Source organism: Misgurnus anguillicaudatus, chromosome 14, assembly GCF_027580225.2.
Source record: "Misgurnus anguillicaudatus chromosome 14, ASM2758022v2, whole genome shotgun sequence".
In the NCBI taxonomy this organism is placed as follows: domain Eukaryota; kingdom Metazoa; phylum Chordata; class Actinopteri; order Cypriniformes; family Cobitidae; genus Misgurnus; species Misgurnus anguillicaudatus.
Genome location: NC_073350.2, coordinates 15,303,761 through 15,321,431, shown reverse-complemented (window position 1 = coordinate 15,321,431; position 17,671 = coordinate 15,303,761). Strand labels below are relative to the sequence as shown.

General features: G+C 38.6%; 1 protein-coding gene across 5 annotated transcripts in view; it reads right to left on the bottom strand.

Annotated features, from left to right (window-relative positions):
- Positions 1–301: 301 nt before the first annotated feature.
- ect2 (epithelial cell transforming 2) overlaps positions 302–17,671 on the bottom strand; it is a 35,219-nt gene continuing 17,849 nt past the window's right edge. For 3 of the 5 annotated variants that reach the window (XM_055184518.2, XM_055184519.2, XM_055184520.2), the window contains 13 exons: positions 15,756–15,875; positions 15,602–15,670; positions 15,384–15,494; positions 14,913–15,009; positions 13,008–13,089; positions 12,849–12,927; positions 12,285–12,404; positions 9,762–9,900; positions 9,144–9,298; positions 8,412–8,519; positions 8,071–8,211; positions 4,105–4,415; positions 302–1,173 (listed from right to left, as the gene is read on the bottom strand). In XM_055184518.2, coding sequence (XP_055040493.2) covers positions 4,116–4,415; positions 8,071–8,211; positions 8,412–8,519; positions 9,144–9,298; positions 9,762–9,900; positions 12,285–12,404; positions 12,849–12,927; positions 13,008–13,089; positions 14,913–15,009; positions 15,384–15,494; positions 15,602–15,670; positions 15,756–15,875 — 1,521 coding nt within the window. In that variant the 3' untranslated portion in view covers positions 302–1,173; positions 4,105–4,115. The remainder of the gene's footprint in view (positions 1,174–4,104; positions 4,416–8,070; positions 8,212–8,411; positions 8,520–9,143; positions 9,299–9,761; positions 9,901–12,284; positions 12,405–12,848; positions 12,928–13,007; positions 13,090–14,912; positions 15,010–15,383; positions 15,495–15,601; positions 15,671–15,755; positions 15,876–17,671) is intronic. The other 2 variants (XM_055184521.2, XM_055184522.2) reach the window with 1 other exon arrangement.

Here is a 17,671-nt window from a genome sequence, read left to right as displayed (position 1 = left end):
CAGCTTCTTCTTTGACGGTCACGCTGCTACCGTGGTTACATGCATGGAACATGCGCCGTCACAGCTATGCCGTAGGACCTATGCACAACTATAACGAGCCCTTAAGGGTTTTAAACAACATTAGGGTGAGTAAATAAGCTAATTATTTTGAGGCCAACAATTCCTTTAAAAAGCAGTCTGAAAAAAATCAATAAAAGTGATATTTGACATTAAGCATTTCATTATGGAGCCACATATATGATATGATACACATATGAGATAATACAGAACAAGTTTCAAACAAACAGATGAGTACACAATGAAGGCTTTATGCTTCTTTTATTGATAAAGAATAAATGAAGTCACCTTTAATAGTAGTCTGAGAAATAACAAAACCAGCCCTCTCCAAACAAATCTGCATTTATCAAAGCGCTTATGTCAATCCCCTTAACAGAAAAAGAAATGAAATTTGCTTTACACATGAGTAAATGTTTGTTGACATAAGTGCAGAGACGACAACAGGCACAACCAAGACAAACAATTATTAGTGACACAAATCACAAAGAACAACAATGCAATATTTACACATAAATAAAGACCGAGAGAAGAGTTACAAGATTTCCATGAACTACGTATAAAGGTGATTCTGGAGAATAAATACGCCAAACTACGCACAAGACTCTTTTGCATTTTAGGAAACCGACACCCCTCCCAAAATCAACATTTAAAATCACTTCTAAAAAGTAAGCAAAAGTTCAACGCCGTGTTTTACACCATGGCAGCTTCGTATGCATTTGCTACTTAAATTTAAAGTACAGATGTCTATAGCTTTATAAAAGCTGGAAACTAGATTAGTTTAAATAAGGGCCTAACTTATAAAACATTGAAGAAATACTCTGAGTGGTTAATAATTGAATGGAAAAAGTCTACCTCTTTAATAAAAAGTCAGTTATTAATGTATCTTTATCTGTTCATTAAATGTGCTCAGACACTGACATCCTTCATTCAGTGAGTTGCAGAGGAGAGGGGAGACAGATACGGTACCATTGTGTAGAAGGTCATTTCTAATACTGTAGTGAACGGAAAATAAAGTCACTTAAATGTTTAAAACAGGTGGGTTGAGGATCGACTGAAGGTGTGGTACTTCCTCTCGAAAGTAGAAGACAGGTTGATCATGGATGGGGAATGCATCGCCTGCAAAAACAGAGGAAATATTGAGAAGAAAGCAAGCTTCATGGTTATTACTGGTTTAAACTGTATCATGAGCAGTGTTGGGCAGTAACTTGTTACTGTAATAATATTACTTTCCTTGGGAACTGGTAGCGTAACTAATGGCTAAAAATATTTGTAAGAATGAAAAAATACATAAAAATACAAGAATGGTACTTTTTGTCACAACGTCACCAGATAGCTCTTTTTCATTCTGCCAACATGTTTGGTTGGTTTTTATGAAGAGTTTGGTTCCAAAACACCATAAACGTCATTTAAAAAAAATTATTTCTACCAAAATCAGTATTGTATCAGGTCAGTATTTAAAAGTAAATTCTTCAATTTACGCAAAATGCGAAATCCGCCGTGTTATTGTGCCATCTTTTCTCCTTGTTTTTTAAAACGCGATAAACGCCAGTCCTCCTTTTCTGCAGAATGCAATAAATCCGCTTAACCAATCACAGCGCACCATTCCACGCATTGTAAACAATAGCGGCGCGTTGAATGCACACAGAATCTTAGTTTTCTTCATCTATTTTGTACTTTGTGATCAACAAACAAACAAAAATAAAATGGTAATTTTGATGGCATTGATAAACCTGTGGTGGTTTTCTCTGGTGGGGAAAAACGTGAACCATTAAATTCGAATAATTTACGTGAGAGGCACTTGGGAGACGGAAAAATGTCGGCTGTTGCTTGTTCTCCAGACAGCATCAAGCTTCTGTCATGCTAACACATTGACCCCAGGGGAGCTTATAAAAAACTTTCCATTATTTTACGCAAAGCCAACGAAAATCGAGCAGACCAAAACATTTTACAGCTGATCGCTGTCAAAAACGTTCAGCGAACAACGTAAATAAATATTTTGAATAGATTTATAGCATTTTGGAAAAAAGTAGGGATGCACCGATATGGAAATTTTGGCCGATACCGATAACTCTTTATATTTGGGGGGCGATAAACGATATATATATATATATATATATAGGCCGATAAATATTCATATTATTTTCACAATAAAAAAACTCCCAGACCGCGGACATCTCGTCTTTGCGCTAGCCTAGCATAATCTTCTTAAGCACGCAACACGTTTCATCTTCGTGCTATGTCACAGAAAGCACCAATCAAAACTCCACATGGCCAGCAATGAGCAAGTGAAGTGGTTAAACAAACCAAAATAATCCATCATTTATCGGCTTTCATTTATCTGCCTAATTTTGCTATCAGACCGATAACCGATAATATTAAAAATAAGCAGTTATCGGCCGATAACGATATGTTGGCCGTTATATCGTGCATCCCTAAAAAAAAGTCATGGATTTATTGCATTTTACAGAAAAAAATAATCTGTTTTTATAATAAATCTTTGAAAATCTAATTATGGATTTGAATTTTTAATATTACTATAACCTAAAGATGCTATGTGAACGTTTGTAACAGAAAATAGTGGTTTTCATCTTGTCACTTTTTTGGTATAAAAACACATTTTTACCCAAATTAGTCAAAATAAATTTATTGCGTTTTAGAACCAAACTCTTCATATATTACCCTTCATTTATCTGCAACTTTTTTCATGGATTCACAGACTGCAAAACTTACCAATTTTTTGAGGGGTATTGAAATAGTAATGTAACCAAGTTGTGTAATTAATTGTTGGCTAATAAGTAAATTAACTATCACTTTTTAAAGGAGTAACTGGTTATGAGTAATATTTTACATTTTTTTGCGTAACTAGCCCAACACTGATCATGACATCTATATCATACCGCCCAGTGCTCCTGGAGTCCACAGAATTACAGCTCAATTTCAGATTAAGCATCAAATTCAGTGTTTAATTTTTAAAAAATTTAGTCTTTTAAAGATGTTTCATGTGTTAGTTTGATGTCTTTCAGAAAAGCCAGAGTTTTTTCGTGTTTCTGTGCAACTATATTCAAGAGGTGAAACATCCAAGAGGAGAAAATCCATGTTAATGATATTGGCTTTACAGGCTCATGCGGGTAAGAATGCACAGTCAACCTTAGTTAAGCCTTTACCCTTTACAACCACCACCAGCACCTACACACAGAGGATGATACTGTATTCATCCCTCGAAACAGACATAGTGAGAGTGATTAAGAGGTTAGCAAACCACAAACCCGATTTATTCTGCGCCCCGCTACAGCTTCTCTCTCACAGACACAAGCATAATCTTATTACTTGGCATTGCTTAATATGAATTACGGTGGCCTTGCGTTGCCATGGAGGGTTTTGAATCAATAAGCGGCCAATAGCAAATAAAAGAAAAAAAGACAATTTGATGAATTGCATATTTATGGCATAAACTACACGCCGTGCCACACACATACGTGTACAGATGCCATTTTACGGGATCAAATTAAAAGAAAGGGGATTATATCACGGTCTTCAGCTACTTTACAACTTTCACGCTCGTAGATCATGTCATCCTGATCTCGTAAGAGTATCACAGTAAAAGTACAAGATTGATGGAAAACACAACACCTTTCCCCTAAGGCGCAGAGCACCAATTACGTCTTTATTTGAGAAACCGCATCTTCATTATATCGAGAATTGTGGAACTATAAAAGCACCCGAGATTGAATCACCTAACACCACCTGTCACACGTCACCGTTTGGAAATAATCTGAGGTCTGTGTTAAAAAGAAAGTTCACCCCCAATCTAAAAAAAAAAAAACGTAGATATCTTACAAAAACTGTCCAGCTACAAATAACAAAAACAAAAGAAAACTGCTATAAAACGTAGACAAAAAAAATGTATTTTTGGGTGAACTCTCTTTTTACCAAAGCCTCTGATCATAAACGAGTGCCACCATAGCCCAGCCGTGAGAAAGTGAGTTAGTCTGACACCATCCCCAGGTGAGAGTTAGTAAGTCAGAGAGGCAGAACTGCAGTGCTCACTTTTAAGGGTCCTACAAGAGGGTCTCCCTCCGCGGGGACCCGGGGAACCTGTGTCGCGGCTGTGGAGGTGCCAGCATCTCTCTGCACTGTCTCCCAGGCTGAGCTATGGGCTCGGGCGCTGGGAGCGAGAGGATGGAGGGTCTTGGCTGGGTCTCGGGAGGTGCCGGTTCACAAGCCCTCTCCGGACTACAGGGTGTACGAACGCACATGGGGACTCTTGGCCGCGGGGCATGATCCAGAGAGTTTGACCGCTGAACCACTGCACTTTTAATAGAGCCAGTCAGACTGAATGTAGAGGCAGAACGAGACATCTACACTCAAATGGATTAAGAGAGAGAGAGAGAGAAAGAGAGAGAGCGCATTAACCTCATCCGCTGCTGTCCGTTCATCAAGCAGCAAAGTGCTTCAGCCTCACGATCACTCACTTTGAAATTGAAATCGGAAGTGAAAAATTCGAGTGTGATCTGGTTGCAGAAGCAGGGATTTCTCAAATATTTAGCAGTGCATGAATCACCTTAATGAAAAGGTATAAAAATATCCCTTTTCGAATAGAGCAAAGCCAGGGAGACATCTATGATGCTATAGGAGGTGCAGTACGGGTGCATGAGTCAAGTTATTTCTGCATTTATCTAAATAAATGGCATGAAAAGTATTTTAAACGTATACTGAAACTATTATTGCAGGGAAAGAGATTAAACAAGCGATGTGACTGCATGATTGATGTGTTTTTGTAAATGTCACTTCACTGCAATTCTAAAGAAAATAACTGAAGACAATTCACATTGATTAAATAAGAAACAGTCTGGATACTGAAATCGACTGGCTTATAAAGAATTAATAAGAGGAGCTCAGATGCAAAAGCCACTAAATGCTTCCTCAGTCAAAAATTTAGATAATGGTATTAACCCAATACTCTCGGCACGTATTATAACTTCAACAAATACTTCCACTTCAAATCTGCTTAATTCAAAAAAAACGCTTATTGTAAATACCAATAAAAAATGCTCATTTACAAGAGAACATCAGATGCACTTAGAGGGTTTTGCATCTGAGCTCTTCATATGTGCCTCTGAAAGCTTTTCTCTTCACCTTGAAATAATTACAGCTGTCAATAGAAATTTGTGGTCGACCGATGTATTGCTGAGGCCGATATATCTGCCGATATTTTCTCCTTTTTTTATCTGCATCAGCCAATAAATTTCCGTTTGGCCAATAGATTCTCTGGTTGGGTCATGTTAGCGCATTAGCGTTGTGTTCCAAGATGAACACTCGAGCCCATGCAGCGACCCACAGACCAGTTGGCGCACGACACCAAAGCACCGCGAAAGTGAGAGCAAACTGCCTATGCTTTTAAATCACTCCTGCAACTCGGTAACTTATAAATAAGACACCGTTTCCCTTGCACTCAATAACCAGCATCACTCGAAGCCCAGCAAGAAAGCTGTGTGTGCGTGTGTGTGAGGAGGACAAGTATGGAGCCAGAATGATCTCAATAATAATAACTCACCCAAAAAACACGATGTGTGAAATCCAGTGCACAATATATATACATATTCACAAAAAACGATTCACATGCATGAGACAAAAATACATATTCATAAAATACAAAAAAAACACAATTCACAAATGTACAACTGTGTACGAAAAGTTTCAAATGTTTCAAATTCACGAGTTTATCGTGACCTAGGGTTCTCACACCTTCGTTAACTTCAAATTCAAGGACCTTTCATGGACTTTTCAGGTCCAATAACCTCAATAACCTTTAGAGGGAACTTGCGCTACGTCACTGCGGTGGGTAAATGCGTCTGAATGTGTATATCAAATTCAAACCAATGGTGAGGCTTAACGACAAAGACAGGGTGACGCAGGAGCCAGGAAGTATATCGCTATCGGAAATATTACCAAAGAAGGCATTACAGGGACACAGGAAGTATGGCAAGGGAGACGCAGCGTCTCGTTCCCTTCTCAGGGATCAACAGTTACATACGTAACCCAAAACGTTTTCTTGTTTCAAACACAACTATGCAAAAAAACATTAGTGTGCAAATCAACATTTACATACAGAAGATATACGGGCGGTTTCCCGGACAGCGATTAGACTAGTCCTAGACAATTACCTGTATCTATGTATGTATATTTTCAAAAACTTCCCAGGGCCTTGAATTCTCCCCCCAGATTCACAAACTTTCAAGGATTTCAAAGACCCGTGGGAACCCTGGTGACTGTGCGAATCGTCTTTGAATCGCTTTGGATTCGTGTGTGTGTTTTTTTTTACTTTCCTGGCAGCGAGCTTCTCCAAAGTGGGTCACTCGTACTCTTTAGCCAATCAGATGCGAGCTCACCATTTAACCAATCATAACCCACCAAGAGCACAGCACTACAAAAGCTCATCTTTGCACAACTTTTGCGCAACCTGGCTTTATTAGAACGTAAATTTACCTTTACATCATCAATTAACCATGGTGAACAAACAGCGGGGTGCATGTGAAACTTTATTTCATATTGTTTCATAAATTAATATTGCTAAAACAACACACATTTCCGTTGTAATTAAGCCAGATTGCGCAAAAAGTGTGCAAAGCTGAGCTCCTTGAGTGTTACGCTCAGGAAAGCATTCTCAAGAAAGCATATATATTTTGTGCACGTGAATTATGTTTCATGTGTGTGAATTTGGCTACGCATGTGTGCATCATGTTTTTTGCGTGAATTATTACTGAGATGCTTCTGGATCCATAGACAAGACATCGTTCTGTTTTGATGCTACATGCCTCTATCCAAGCAAATATATAACATATATATATATATATATATATATATGAAGAGTTTGGTTCCAAAACGCAATAAATCCATTTTGACAAATTTCGGTAAAAACGTGTTTTCTATACCAGGAAAGTGACAAGATGAAAACCACTATTTTCTGTTACAAACTTTCACATAGCATCTTTAGGTTATAAAAACATAAAAAATTCAAACCCATAACTTGATTTTCAAAGATTTATTATAAAAACTAATTGTTTTTTCCACAAAATGCAATAAATCCAGAATATAGAATAATTTACTTTTAAATACTGACCTGATATAATACTGACTTTGGCAGGAACTCATTTTTTTTCAAAAATGGCGTTTATCGCGTTTTGGAACCAAACTCTTCATATATAACTGTCGTGTTTTTGTATTGTTTTTACAGAGACAAAACATTTTTGGTATAATAATATATTTTCAACTTTAAGAAAGTGAAACAACCTCATACTGAGTAAAGTAACTTAATGCAATTTATTTGTTAATATTAAGGAACTAAAGTAATAAATTAACCTCATTAAATTTTATTAATTAGGTGAATATTGCATAAATATGCTAAATAAATGTTTATTTAGTTTAACTAATTGTTTGTATGTTTCTTAGTTATTATAATTATACATTTTAAATAGCAGCCATTGCTTTATTAATATGGGCATCGGCCATCAAAAAACCCATATTGGTCGACCTCTAACAGATGTGTCAACTGTTAATATTGGTTTCCAATTATAATCAGAACATGTAAGTCCCATAACATTACACTAAGCAGGCAAAGAGCAGAAAAGATGTGTTGAAATCCACCTGTATTTTTGTATAAACCATATGTATGAGGAGAATGCTTCGGTTTTAATCTTTTTACTTTTGCCCCCTTACTCGAAAGATTCAGAAATTTCACACTAAATGTAACAGATATGCAAACCAAGCGACCTCAATAATTCCTTTTGCATGTCGCGACTACAGCTGGTTAAAAACAAAACATTTACATGGAACAGATATAACGCTTACATAACACTTGTTGCTTTATCATGCCATGGATGGTTCATGGGTGAAAATAGGACTTCAGGAGTTTCGATAAGAATCAGGATAAAAGGTCTTGTGTTTAGATCTGAACGAAAAGCAAGGTGGATAGTTAAAAGAGAGAGATAGAGGGAGGGGGAGAGAGATACTTACCACCAGTGTAGAGCTGCTTCCCATTCGTCCCATGTGATCGCCATCAAAGCCAGGACTCTTCTCATCCGGTGTACCATTGGCCAAAAATGCTCTCTGAAGCACACGCTTAGGGGTCTTGGTGAAGGAGAAAGCCCGGGTGACCTTAAAAACAAACTCAATCTATGACACATTGTATTCATGTCCAGCATGAGATCCAATTTTTAATTTTACAGAAAACGTTGGGTTCAGATCTATAAAGAAACTACTTCATGATGTCATTCTGAAGCACTGAGAGCAACAAGCCGAGGAGAATTTGCATGCCTGACGTATCCAATTCAGCAAATTTTCTGATCTTCTCATACCTTCTTTGACGTCTTTTTGATAGCCCTGGATGCTCGGCTCAGCGTGCTGTCCATGTCCTTTGTGCTCACTTGGACGGATTCAGGTTCGGTGCACTGAATTAGATCTTCCTGTTTGAGACAGAAAATTAAATAAATACACGGCGATACTGCCGGCCTGTCAAAATGCAAAGAGAAGCACTGCTCTCCGGCCTTCCAAACAGCTGGGGCTTCTTGATATTCAGAGGAGCACTGAGTTAATGTTGATGTGCGTCTCTGTGAACGCCGTGTGCATACGTCGCCACCTCATGGATGGTCCACGAACTACAGGCTGGGCCAAAACACATTTAGCTGCAGGGTTCAGTTCTTCTTGTTTAATTATAAAGGGAAATACATACATCTGTCTGCTCTGGCCAATTACACGTGCCGGTTTGGCAGGGCCGGGCCGTAACGGCGCATCCGTGAGAGTGACCTGCGGTTCTGCGGCGTAAAGATAAAGACGTCTGCGTCTGAAGTGTAAAGTTCAAGTACAATTCCTTTCCTAATTACATTAATCTGCCTTCCAGTTTAAACCACACAGGACCAGCTAATAGGATTAGCCAACAGCAAAAGGCCCACACAAACCTAATTTATAGCCACAATAAAAAGAAAGGCAAGCCAATAAAATAAATAATTGTGTTCGGTTTCAGACCTAAGGGGGATGATCTGAGGAGGAACTGACTATGTTTCGGTGCATGTATGCGTGTGTCCGCTCACCGCATCAGCTCGACAAATCGTATTGGCCACTTGACGACAAAGTGTCTTGAGCCAGGCAGATTTGAGGGTGTCTTCAGCTGTTAGTTGGAAGCTGAATAACAAGTTCTCCTGTTCTGTAGGAGGACGAACCACCAGGGCGAAGGCGTTTTGACACTCTGGGATAAGAAACATGGATTACAATCACACATAAACAAAATGTTCCTGTAGATGAACTTGGAGATTGTCACGAAATGGCTGTATGGATCAAATGTGACCCTGTCAGTCAAATCCAGTCTTAAATCTTATAGAGGTGAGTTTCCCAGACATGGCTTATCCTAGTCCCAGACTAAAATGCATGTTTGGGCTGCCTTAATTTGAAAACGTCCTGCGCTGATATTTCTTAACATATATCAGTGCCATTGTTTAGTCTTAAGATGCACACCACTGTTGTTTTTGGTAATGTATGTGTGTAAAAACTACTTAAAATGTTCTAATATACCCAAGGCCTAGTCCTGGATTAATCTAAACCTTGTCCGGGAAACCCCATAATCTAATTATGAGAAGTTTGTCAAGATAAATAAAACATGCAAGAGTGCCCTAGGTGGGATGCACAATGCCAAGTGGTCCCATTGCTCTCACCTTCTGAGTCCTGGATGTCAAGGACTCTCCTGATTTGAGACAGAGGCATCAGGGTTATGTGTTTGAGCTGGGCGGGTGGGCGTGTCTGACCCAACGGACTGCGGAACGTGGTTATCACCTTGTGCCGCTTCCTGGCAATCTGAATACAAAAAAACACATTAAATCACAAACACATGGATGCAAAAATGTAACCAATCAGATCAACACACTTGAACACGTGTGCATTGTGTGAAACTGAACTTGGCAGTTGTGTGTCTGAAACTGCCGAATGTATCACCTATGTACATATATATCTATGGTCCAAGGTGGTGTGACAGAGTGGAGGCGGGGACTAATTTGCATATTCATAGATCCATGTATGCTAAACAGTGGCAACCAGTGACTTCTTTATTCGAGGGCGCTAGATGCGAAGTTCGTCACAACATATTTTAAAATTACGAACCACACACATGACGGGCTATATACATGTGTTTGGCGCATCGAGTGAACCTGTGTGCATCACGCGTCTAAAGGGTTTATGATAAAAGAGACGCTCGCCTTTTGGCACTTTTGTCACGGATACTCATGCGTAATCAGGGTTTAGTGTTAAGTAGGTGTCTTGCATGTATTTTGTGAATGTGAGGGTCTCTTTTATAAACGGTTTTGACGCGTGTGCAGCAGGCACTTATTTTGACAAAACACATGATGCACATGGTTCACATGACACAACAAACACATATTTTGAAAATGCAAGCAACACACATGACACTCCGAACACTTATTTTGAATTCGCGCCCCTCGGATGAGCAGTCATCAGCCGCCACTGATGCTAAATGAGACAAGGGTATAGAGTTTCACTCAAGCTGTTTTAAAGCATGAAGAAATTACTGTGACAGGTAAAACTTTTATATATGCTATTATGACGTCCAAAGATGAGTTTTAAGTGATAAAATTATTGACTACAGGGAGACTTTAAAGCAGAACAGTGGGGAGTCCCTTCGGTGCGTAGAAGAAACGAAATGTGCAACTCAGAGACGAGACGACATATGCATACAGAGGACCTTACAAAATGAATAATTGATCACACCGAGGCTTTCCTTTCCCTGGATTCATTACTGAAGCCATTTCCAGCAGTGGACAAAGAAGATCATAGCCGTGTGGCGGCACATACACGAGTAAACCTTTCCAAAAGAGCTTAAACACATCCCTTCGCTAATTGGGGAAACAGACCAAATCGGCAAGCGCAGATTGTGCATTCATAATTTATTTAAAAAAATTATAATTCTTTAACAATACCAGCACCTGTGAATTAAAAAGGTCGGCATTTGAGGAGAGGAAGTTAAAGCAAAAGGTATAAAATAGGGATCCACCGAATGGATTTTTGGCTGAATAAACTGAAAAACTCAGCTGAAGGCCAAATACCGATTTTTTTCCTTTAATTATTTTGCCATTTTTCTTACTATTGCCCCTGTTACATTTTCAGATTGTCCTTTTTACTATATTTATTTTACATTATTTAACAATGAAATGTAACATTCCAGCAGTCAGTTCTCTGATCAGATAGCTATAGATAGGCTACATATCTACATTCCCCTGTAGGTGCATGAGCGACCTAGACGTACAATGAATGCGGGGTTTAAAAAATCCCGCTGTGCAGGTACAGTCCACATACACCCTTCTGATGACGAAAACTGCGTCACGTGCACTGTACGCAGACCCTCGCATACGCATGAAAAAAATTGACCAATAGCAATTGAATGACTGCTAAACCTAAGCAAAATTTGTTTTGTTTTTCGGAAATATAAGCTTTGCATGTACATGTATCATTTTCAACAAAAGCTTTGATTTAATTAAGATCCCCTTCTGACATCACAGGAGGAGAAAAATTTCAATGACCTAATTTTTCACGTGCTTACAGAGAACGGTTTACAAAAACTAAGTTACTGGGTTGTTCTTTTTCACATTTTCTAGGTTGATAGAAGCACTGGGGACCCAATTATAGCAACGTGGTATGTCCCCTTTAAGCCTTGTCAGTGAAACCGGGTGGTAAAAGCTTATTTAACACAAGTCAGATTTAAGGACTAAATTCTTCTCTTGAGATGATTTTTCTCTCTTTTAAACCCAATAGAGCATTTTTAAGAACTGACACGATAAAGATGTTGTGATATTCCCAGCTATAGACCCTTTTACAGCCCACGTGATCAAATAGCCGGGGCGTGCATTTTGGCAACAGAAGTGGTGTTATTCCCCATTGGTTCTAACGTGTAAGCAACTCAGAGAGTTTATTAAAATGGTTTCCCAGCATCAAAATGTCTGGTTGTTGTCCACTATAGTACACAGATCTGGTAGCTGTGATGAAAAAGTTGATAAAGTTCAAGTTTTAAAATAACTTTGTCTGTCTGTGTTGATTCACTGCTGATTCTTGCCATACTTCCGTTGCCAACTTGAGCGCGCATACGTTGCCACGTCATCATTGTGTACAAACAGTAAAAGGGTCTATAAAACATAAATATTTTAAAATAATCAGTAATGAAAGAGTTTTACCTCCAGACAGTCATTAAAGAGAAACAGTGTAACATGTTCTCCTTTGTCACATGGTTTATCTCCCAATGAGATGGTCTCCACCCTGTGAACCAGACTGCGGTGTGACGACAACAGATTGGCCTGCAACACACACACCTAGAGATCAGTTTCTACCCTCACAAGTTGACTGTATATGAATTTAGGACATGTGAGGGGTCAGTCGAGTGTAATCTCACTCGGCCATTTATAGACTGCCGATTTTCAGTCTTTGTGTCTACAAGACGCACTCAGAGAAGACCTCAAAGTGATGTCATGGATCGTGTTGTTAAGTTCATCATGTCAGGCACTGACATGGAAACATCAGCGACCATTAATATGCTTATGTTTCGTAACATCATAAACATTAACTTTTATAGCTTAATATTTATTTCTCCTGCTCTGTCAGCGCCTGGCCTCCACATAGTTTAATTGTATGGAGAAGATTGAAAAACAGCAGGAGAGCGAATAAGTAATACGTAAATAAATAAAGATTTATATGTTTGGGGTGAACTGTTCCTGTTACAGAGATAGTGAAATTTAACTTACAGGGCAGCCGTCCACTTCATAAACGACATCGAAGATCTGCTTCTGGCCTTCTGTTTTCCTCTTGTCCTCATTTATGTGGCTGTGAAGATTTTAAGAGAGATCACTAAAGAAACTCCAGACTAAACAGACTGTACTGTAGGCTTTTATCACAGGACTCACGTCATCACTTCCTTCAGAGACTCGATGGCCTTTTCTAGTGTGACTTTATCAGGGTTGTCATCTGACGTGTGTTTCTTAATATCTAGAAAGAACAAAATCCATTCTGAATTTTATCTTCTCATGCCAGGGGTCACGCATAACATCATTCACATCAACAAGATAAAACAAGTGTAAGTGCCATTACACTTCACATTACAGTTGACACAGATCCGGTTGTAGATTTTAATCATTTCAGTATGAACAGACGTCAGGTTGGACAAACATGCTATTAAATGATAGACGTGTATGCTTCAGCCCTAAATATAATATTACGCACAAAACTGTATTTTAAAGTCTGTATAAAGTTCGATATTAAAGGGACACACATTTTTTTAAATAGGCTCATTTTTGAGCTCCCCTAAAGTTAAAGGATTAGTCCAATTTCTTATCCAGATAATTTACTCACCACCATGTCATCCAAAATGTTGATGTCGTTCTTTGTTCAGTCGAGAAGAAATGATGTTTTTTGAGGAAAACATTCCAGGATTTTTCTAATTTTAATGGACCCCAACACTTAAGAGTTTTAATGCAGTTTAAAATTGCAGTTTCAACAAAGTTTCATAGAACTCTAAACAATCCCAAACGAGGCATAAGGGTCTTATCTAGCAAAACCATTGTCATTTTGACAAGATAAATAAAAAAATCACTTTTAAACTACTACTTCTCGTCTATCTCCGGTCCTGTGACGCGCCAGCGACACCTCACGTAATACGTCATCACGCCGAATGGTAACTAAACTACGCCCCAGTATTTACAAGTGTGGAGAAATAGGACCATTCCGACGTTGTATGTGGAATGATACTAATTCATGTTTTTTTGTCAGTTTATTGTTTAAAATGGTCTGCAATTGTGCGTTTCATATATGTAACACGTGACCTTTCGACGTCATTACGCAATTATGTGAGGTTGCGCTGGCGCGACATTTTTTTGTCAAAAATGACAATCGTTTCACTAGATAAGACCCTTATGCCACGTTTGGGATCGTTTAGAGTCCTTTAGAACCCTGTTGAAACTGCAATTTTAAACTGTTACGTGTTGGGGTCCATTGAAGTCCATTAAAATGAGAAAAATCCTGGAATGTTTTCCTTAAAAAACATATTTTTTTCTTGACTGAACAGAAGACATCAACATTTTGAATGACATGGTGGTAAGTAAATTATCTGGATTTTTTTTAGTAAATGGACTAATCCTTTAAACATTTGATTTTTGCTGTTTTAGAATCCATTCAGCTGATCTCCGGGTCTGGCGCTACCACTTTTAGCATAGCTTAGCATAATCCATTGAATCTGACCCTTAGCATCGCACAAAAAAACCCCGAAGAGTTTTGCTATTTTTCCAAAACTTGACTCTTCTGTAGTTACATCGTGTACTAAGTCCGACAGAAAATTAAAAGTTGTGATTTTCTAGGCCGATATGTTTAGGAACTATACTCTCATTCTGGCGTAATAATCAAGGATATTATGCAGCACCTGAAAATAGTCCCTCTTGGTAACTTTCAATAGCAGGGGACTATTTTCGGGGAATGTGATTGGTCGAGCCTGGTCAAGTTTTAAAAAATAAAAATGGCGGCCAAGAAAGCAGGTGTAACACAAATAAGGTTACATTTTAACTTTTTACAACTTTTGATTACATTTCTAGCGATAAATTAGTGATGTATTTTTTACATATGGGATTAGTCATCATGAAGGCACTCTGTTTATATTTCGAACAGAATTTCATTACGCTGCCTACGAAGGCTGTTCGAATGCTTTTTCCAAAGCTACCTTAATGCTGCCAAAGTAATTGCCTCAAAGCAGCGAGGCAACAAGTTTGTTTTCAGATGCAGCATACGTTTCATTCAACGATGTAAATGTGTTTGTGTGTTACCATTGAGCAGGAGAGCTACACTCGGCAGTCTCTGCACAGGACGGATCAAAAGCTCGACAAGGGTCTGCCGGCCACATTCGGGTTTAGACTGGTTAATCTGTCGACAAAATATGACACACAAACAAAGACTGAACACAAGCATCCAGACAACAGAAGCTGTAGATGTGCACAAAGTGCCTGTATACAGGATAACTTTACCAACTATTTATTTTAAAATTCACTCGTTTTTAGATTTATCCGAAACTAAAAGATCATGCACTTACAGAGGAATCTTTGGGGTGAGGCATTGTATCCATTGTCATAAATGTTTGCTTGTTAATACAAGCTAAAGAACATAACAAACATAAATGTGGAAATTGAAAGCGTGACAAAATTTGTATAGAACAAAGAACTAAATAATCCTCCTGACGGATATGTGGCTACCATACTGATCTAAAATCTGTCAAACACTCTAACAGCAGATGACGGTACCTTCAGGAACGCGTGAAACCTCGGCTTCAGCCTTTCACATTTCACTATGGTCTCTTTGCTCATCTCAAAAAAGTTGACAAATGGCGGGTAAGCCTTCACTAGGTCTTTAGACTGAAGGAGAGTTAAAAAAAGAAAGAGAGAGAGATCACAAAGCTGCCATTGACTGTGATACGAGCTCCATGTTGGAGGAGTCGAGTTCAAAGCTTCATCACACTCACATATTTCAGGATAATGTCTCCAACGCTCCGCTCTTCTGACCAGTTCATCACCAACCGCTCCAGATCCGCCTGTCAGAGTACATTCATCAGCGAACACATTCAACCCGGTCATTGTTCAGCCTTCACTGACCGTTCAGGAGAGGTTATTGCTCACCTTTATTCTGGTGTGCACTTCATAGATGTCAGGAATACTGCCAAAGATCGTCTTGATCTCCTCCTGAGCCAGGATCGGGCCGCCCACCTGTCCCTCTTTCTCTAGCGGGTATTTGAAGAGCTGAAAGAACAGATGAACAAAAGAAAGTGGCTCGCTGAGCTTGGACGGACACAAGAGACACTCTGATGGAGTGGGTTTTGACCAAAGAGGTCCAAAATTTCACAGCATGTCCTTGCAGAGCCAAACACATTTTGTGCAGGTCTAAGAGTGAGCGTCATTTTCAGCATTTGAGGACATAACTTCATATTTATGCAATCAAATGCCATCAAATCTATTTAAAATGGTCTATTTAAAAATTTTAATTGTAAAAATCTACTTCAAAATAATTTTAAGTTTACAAAAACATTATAATTAGCATTGCAAGAATCAACATTTAGTTACAATTCCTTTAACTCTTTCCCCGCCATTGACGAGTTATCTCGTCAATCTGCAATACCGCTATTATCCACTAGGTATAAAACCCGGAAGTATCGCCCTTAGGTAAACAGCTGTATGTTTGTCTTGAAGTTTTGAAGATCACCCTGAATCTGATCTCTATCAAAGGTCCTTAACAAAAATGAAATTATCCTAGCTTTTTGCTTAAAATTTGGTGTTTTTGAAGAGACCTACCCATATTTGAGAGGCGATAAAAAGAGAACTAATGAAGTTAGGATGAAAGCTTTTTTGTATAAAAGCAAAGGGTCTGTTCTTGCATTTGATATATTGTATGTTTATATATGAGCATTTTCTAGGAGGCATTAAACGATTAGTCAATTTTTTTTAAAAAACAGATAATTTACTCACCACCATATCATCCAAAATGTTGATGTCTTTTTTTTGTTCAGTGGAGAAGAAATTGTGTTTTTTGAAGAAAACATTCCAGGATTTTTCTCATTTTAATGGACTTTAATGGACCCCAACACTTAACAGTTTTAAAGCAGTTTCAAAGGACTCTAAACAATCTCAAACGAGAAATAAGGATTTTATCTAGCGAATCAATTGTTATTTTTGGCAAGAAAAATAAAAAATATGCACTTTTAAACCACAACTTCTCTTCTTCCTCCGGCTGTGTGACAAGCCAGCACAACCTCGCGCAATTGCGTAATGATGTCGAAAGGTCACGTGTTACATATATGAAACGCACATTTGCAGACCATTTTAAACAATAAACTGACACAAAGACATTAGTTAGTATCCATCGACATACATCAACGTCAGAACGGTCCTCTTTCTACACACTTGTAAACGCTGGGGCATAGTTTCGCATACGTCATCCGTGACCTCTTGACGTGATGATGTACTACATAAGGTCGCGCTGGTGCATCACAGGACCAGATGAAGACGAGAAGTTGTGGTTCAAAAGTGCATTTTTTCGCCAAAAATGACAATCGTTTCGCTAGATAAGACCCTTATGCCTCAATTGGGATCGTTTAGAGTCCTTTGAAACTGCAATTTTAAACTGCATTAAAACTGTTAAGTGTTGGGGTCAATTAAAGTCCATTAAAGCAACACTATGTAGTTTCCATGTAAAAATGACTTACAGCTCCCCCATGTGGTTGAAAATCGCAACAGTGCCTGGTATCAGACACTCTTCTGCAGGCAGGGGGAGGGGCGGGGCTGTGTGCTCTACCCTCCACCGCCACTTTCAGAGTGTGCTTGTAGCAGCTAGGAGGCTGCTCAGGTTGCAGAAACATTACAATTTATCCAGTTAAAATTTGTTCTATATATAATTTTAGAGAAATTATTTAAATGTAAAAAAACTACATAGTGTTGCTTTAAAATGAGAAAAATCCTGCAATGTTTTCCTCAAAAAACACAATTTCTTCTCGACTGAACAAAGAAAGACATCAACATTTTGGCTGACATGGTGGTCAGTA